The sequence below is a fragment of the Wolffia australiana genome, chromosome 6 (assembly GCF_029677425.1).
Source record: "Wolffia australiana isolate 7733 chromosome 6, ASM2967742v1".
NCBI classification, from domain to species: domain Eukaryota; kingdom Viridiplantae; phylum Streptophyta; class Magnoliopsida; order Alismatales; family Araceae; genus Wolffia; species Wolffia australiana.
In genome coordinates, this window is record NC_135840.1 from 6,658,012 (window position 1) to 6,663,359 (window position 5,348).

At 44.1% G+C, this 5,348-nt stretch overlaps 1 protein-coding gene across 1 annotated transcript; it reads right to left on the bottom strand.

Annotated features, from left to right (window-relative positions):
* Nucleotides 1-3,313: 3,313 nt before the first annotated feature.
* EMB2453 (Tetratricopeptide repeat (TPR)-like superfamily protein) lies at nt 3,314-5,191 on the bottom strand. The gene is made up of 2 exons (XM_078576936.1): nt 4,763-5,191; nt 3,314-4,549 (listed from the first exon to the last, which is right to left on the bottom strand). Exons 1-2 carry the CDS (start codon nt 5,144-5,146, stop codon nt 3,491-3,493), a joined length of 1,443 nt encoding a protein of 480 aa, XP_078433062.1. The 5' UTR covers nt 5,147-5,191; the 3' UTR covers nt 3,314-3,490.
* Nucleotides 5,192-5,348: the final 157 nt, after the last annotated feature.

Here is a 5,348-nt window from a genome sequence, read left to right on the forward strand (position 1 = left end):
GACTGCATCTGGCAGTCATGTTCCATCCCAATTTACATGTGGGACGGCAACCCAAGTGCACTAAGATACATGCATCAGAACAGCTCTTGGTGCCAAAAGTCATGAAAAGTTAAATAGATTAGACATCTAGACTACTTCTCACCAATTGGTGATAGTTGTTGTGCATAACTACTATGTAGCAAGAAGAACCTACACAATAAGAAGAAAGCAATCAAGAGGCAACCAGACATGAACATTACTGTCCTTTGGAAATATTCCAAGTCATGTCGTCTTTCACGACATGTTGGATGATGTTATTGACAAGAAGCAGCATTCCGTAACCTTGGGTATGGGTGGCAAATGACATGAAGTGAACTTCGACGAAAACCTTGAAAGGGTCATACCCCTTATAAGACAAAAGATGTAATTGGATTTTTCATTTGCCTCACAAATTTGGCATGGAGAAAGTTATGGATGGTCGGGGTGTGGTGCATGAAACGGTTCATTCAAATTTTTTCTTGAAGAACTTGGCAATTGCTTCTTACCTGAAAATTATCTCACAAGTTCTTTCAGAACCTTAAATGCTCCAGCTCGTAACCCCATGCCTCAACTTGGCCCTATGCAATGTAGGTTGAATTACACCCCCCCAATCTGGAAAGTCATTAAGCAATGGATGATCCTAATGCACAATCCCAAGAAACAAGTGTTGAATATGTTATGGGATAATGTCCGCTAAACATGAATCACTACATACACATGGACTTCAGAGAATGGCACCAGCATTTTTGGCATCATCAGTCATTCGGCGGATGAGAACTGGATGTACAAAGAGCAAGTACTTGCCATTTTAGAGCTCAACGTCAAACACAATTGCAAGAATATGGCATCTATCATTTTCTATATTTTGAAAGAGGTTGGAATTCTTCCTTACATCCGCCCACATAATAGTGCCGGAAGAAGGTGACATAAGAAGAAACCCTGATAAGTTTGATAGTGATGAGGAGAACTTTTATGGAGAGCTATTATTCATATCTGATGACAATAGAAATGATGACATCTATTATTTTTGGAGATGTATTCTTGTATGTGTGGACGACAGTATGTGTCATTCAAAGCTTTGTCCAATGATGAGAGGAATACATGCTTAAGTGTGTGAAGAGGACCCTGATGATGAGGATAGTAACACAGTCACTTTGGAGTCTTTGACACGCTGGAAACACACATATCATATGCTCTCTTCTACTGCAATAAATGTGGTCATTCCAAAGTCATAAATAATTTTAGAACAATAGGGAAGCCGACAAAGATGTCAAAGGATGATTGGGAGTTGGTGAAAGAGTTTTGTAACATTCTTGGGCAATTTTGTATAGTTACTAATCATTTTTGATGGGTAGACTATCCAGTCATATGTGATGTGATGTTCATTATCAAAGGTATTAAAAAGTACAGTGTAATGTGTTTGAATGAAATACATTTCTCTAACATGGCATTTGCATGCAAGGCAATGCAATGAAAGTTGGCGCAATATGCTTAACTCTTGTGGGTGAATCATTTCACCAACATTAATGGATCCATTCCATAAAGGATCTATGCTCAGTGAGATTGTCATAGAGACAACAATCGTCTAAATCTGATGTGTATTGCATGTTACTTCTCAGCCCATATTGTGGCTCATTCAATTGAAGTTGAGAACTATAAACCAAGCCAGTTGGACTCTATGATACAGAGAACTATTCAAAAAATTCCATTGTGTCCCGACTTCTATGATTCCGCCATGGATGAGTTCAAAGCACATCTGATAGAAGGTGTGCATGATGAGGGAGTTTTTATGCCACTCCCTTGGTGGGCCAGCACAAGAGAAAAATGATTCACCTTATTTGACTTAGTTAGAAGATAACTAATGTTCATTTGTGAAGAGGTGCTGACAAAGTTCAGTACAATTCTCTGATGGATTCTTCTTGGATTCATCCAGAGAACAACAACAACAATGGACGGTGTAGCTATTGGCACAAAGAATATGGAAAAGGCATTTATTTTTTTGCCAAAATAAAGTTATCAAACTTCATGAGCATGATGATGATTTATACTTCTCATTTTACTTCTACAACCCATACATTTAATATAAGAATGAGTCTTGGCAGGACTATATCTATAAGAAATGCAGAGTATAAATTTAGGAACTACTTATGTAGAAGGTATTTACTGACACGTAGAAATAATTCAGCCAATTGATAATTACCAATCATTAATTTGAGAAACAACTCCTGTCGAAGCAAATGAATCAATTGGACAAAATTACTAAATTACCAAGTGAATTAATCAATTGGGTAAGATTACAAAAGTAATGAATTACTTCTATTGAAAGTATTTAATCACTGCTAATGTGTAGAATTAATTCATTCACTTGATGATTATTATCCTTAAGTTATAATAAATATTAACGCACAGAATTGATAATTATGGACCATTGATTTTTAATAATACTAATGCGTAACATTAATCCATTCACAAGGGTTAGTTTTAAATAAATACTAGCACAAAAATAATTCATTCACATGATAACTATCTATTTTAATTTTTAATAAATATTAAATAATAAAATTAATTCATTCACTGGATAATTGTCTATCATTATTTTTTATAATACTAACACATAAAATGAATTCATTCACTTGATAATTATTGGTCATTATTTTTTCATAATATAAGCCTATTTAATGATAGGGAACAAGGCATAGGAATATATAACTTATTTTTGGTTTAATCACATTACGGAGACAGTGATAACGAGTCTAGGATGAACTATATGCAGAGGTAACGTAAAATAAAATAAATAATATGTATAATATAGTAAAAATTACGATAATAGTATAGAATACTATATTATAATATGAAAATAATTTGGCAGATTCCGGGCCAAAAAAATGCCCAGAACGAGGCAAGTCAACAACCAAAATCAACACACAGGTGGACTAACATATCCTAGCCGGACATTAATTTAAGAGTCAAAGGTGTTCAAAGGTCCTCGAGATGGAGTCATATATTTTTAATCAATTGGACACAATGCCACAAAATTTCTACAGGCCGTGTTTTTTGTTTCTTCCATATAAGACTGTGTGTCAAGAAAGAAATAGACTGGTATGCTGATATCTGGTATCGGGCAAATTCCCAACATTCCTCCGCCCAACATCCTTTATCCAGTATCCGAAACAGCCCCAGTATCATACATATATCAGATATCACTTGTCCAATATCAGACAGCCAAACACTAACCCTCAATCTCCATTCATTCTCCAAAACTATCCTCACCTTCTTTCCACCTTCACTTTTCATATCCCATCAATTCTCTTTTGCCTGGCATTCAATCCAAAAAACACTGTACAATAAGTTGTCCATAACCCACAACTTACCCACCATTAAATTCGTCTTTTTCTTCATCTTCTTCTTGTTCTTCCTTCTTGTTCTGGCTGGTGGGCAGGGAAGACAAGGGATTGAAAAAAAAAAGAAACCTTCACTCCACCAACCTCTCCATGGGTAGTACTTCACCGGAGCGGCTGAAGGCGCCGAGAGCATCCAAGAAGAAGGCCTTGTTGGGCACGACCCCGGCGCGGTCCATGGTCCGGAGCAGCCCCAGAATCAGGTCCTTGCGACCGGCCCGGGCGAACCCCCGGTAGAGCAGCCGGTACGAGCCGGCGTTAGCCAGCCCCTCGTACAAGACCAAGACCCTTCCGGCCTCCTCCTCGAGCCCATTCCCACAGTAAGCCCCGAGCAGCGCGTTCAGCGTGGACCCTTCCGGCTCAGCCACCCCCTCGAACAGCGACCGAGCCCGGCCGACCGCACCGCAGAGCCCGTAGGCCGCGATCAAGCTCTCCACAGTGACCAGGCTGGGCCTGAGCCCGAGCCCATCCATGGCGCCGGCGACCGAGTCGACCTCCCCCAGGTCCCCTTCCCTGGCGTAGGCCATGATCATGGCGTGGAAGGTCGCGTGGGTCGGCTTCTGGGTCTTGCTCTTGAGCAAACTGTCGAACACCTTGCGCATCTTCTCCAGCAAACCCTTCTTCCCGTAGGCGTCGATCAAGAGATTGAAGGTGATGAAGTCGGGCTTGCAGCCCCCGGCCTTCATCCTCCGAAGAACGCGCTCCATCTCCTCGATCTTGCCCAGCTTCCCGTAGGCGTCCATCACGCCGTTGAAGGTGCAGGAATCGGCCCCGCCGAGTCGGTCCAGCTCGAGGAAGAGCGAGTCGACTCGCGAGGTCTCCCCGGCCTGGGCGCAGGCGCGGAGGAGGATGTTGTAGGTGACGGGGTTGGGCCGGCAGCGGTCGGAGGCCTTCATCTTGGCGAGGTAGGAGAAGGCCTTGGCCAGGGCCTTGGTCCGGTCGCGGCTCCGGAGGTGGGCCGAGATGAGCGCGTTGTAGACCGACGCGTCGGGCCGGCAGCCCGAGCCGCGCATCTCCGAGAAGAGCCACATGGCGGTCCGCGTCTGCCCTCTCTTCCCCATCACCGAGATCAGCTTCGAGTAGATGCCGTTGTCCGCCACGTACCATCTCTGCTTCTGCATCCACCGGAAGATCTACAATTTTCGGCGGAAAAAAACCAAATTAGGGTTCTTCATTCGGATCTGCGATTTGGGGTGGGGAAAAAAGAGAAAATTAGGGTTCTTGATTTGGATCTGAATTGGGATCGACCGGAAGATCTGCGACTTGGGGGGGAGAAAAAGGAAAATTAGGGTTCTTATCTGGATTTGGGTTTGAATTGAGGGGGAATGGTCGGGGATTGAATTGACCTCGAGGCATTGGAGCCAGCGGTCGTTCTTGCCGAGTTCTTCGAACATGAGGAAGCAGTGCTCGGTTCGGAGCGAGCGGACGTGCTTGTTGAGGGTGGGAATCAAGGGTTCGTTGCCTTCGCCCGTCTTTCGGAGCAGGGTGCGGACGAGGTCTTGCGCGGCGTCGGGGGAGGCGCCGCCGCCATCGCCGCCGCGGCGAGGTCTCTTCTTCTTCTTCGTTGTGGGTGGTGGTGGTAGTGGCGGAGAAGCGGTGGTGGTGGCGATGCGAGTTACTGCGCTGCTGGGAAGCTTGGTTCTGAGAGAAGAGGAGGAGGAGGAGGAGGAAGAGGAAGAAGAAGATGAAGGGGGAGGGAGAGCGAGGAAGATGGCAGCTTGAGAGAGCATCTTCCTTGTGCGGGGGAAGAGGAAACAGAGTTGATCGAGTGTTACTGTGAACGGGTGGTGAGGTTTGGGCTTGTTTGGGCTTTTCTAGATTTGGTTGGCCCAGTTCAAAGTGAATCGGATAGATCTCTCTCTCTCTCTCTCTCTCTCTCTCTCTCTCTCTCTCTCTCTCTCTCTCTCTCTCTCTCTCTCTCTCTCTCTCTCT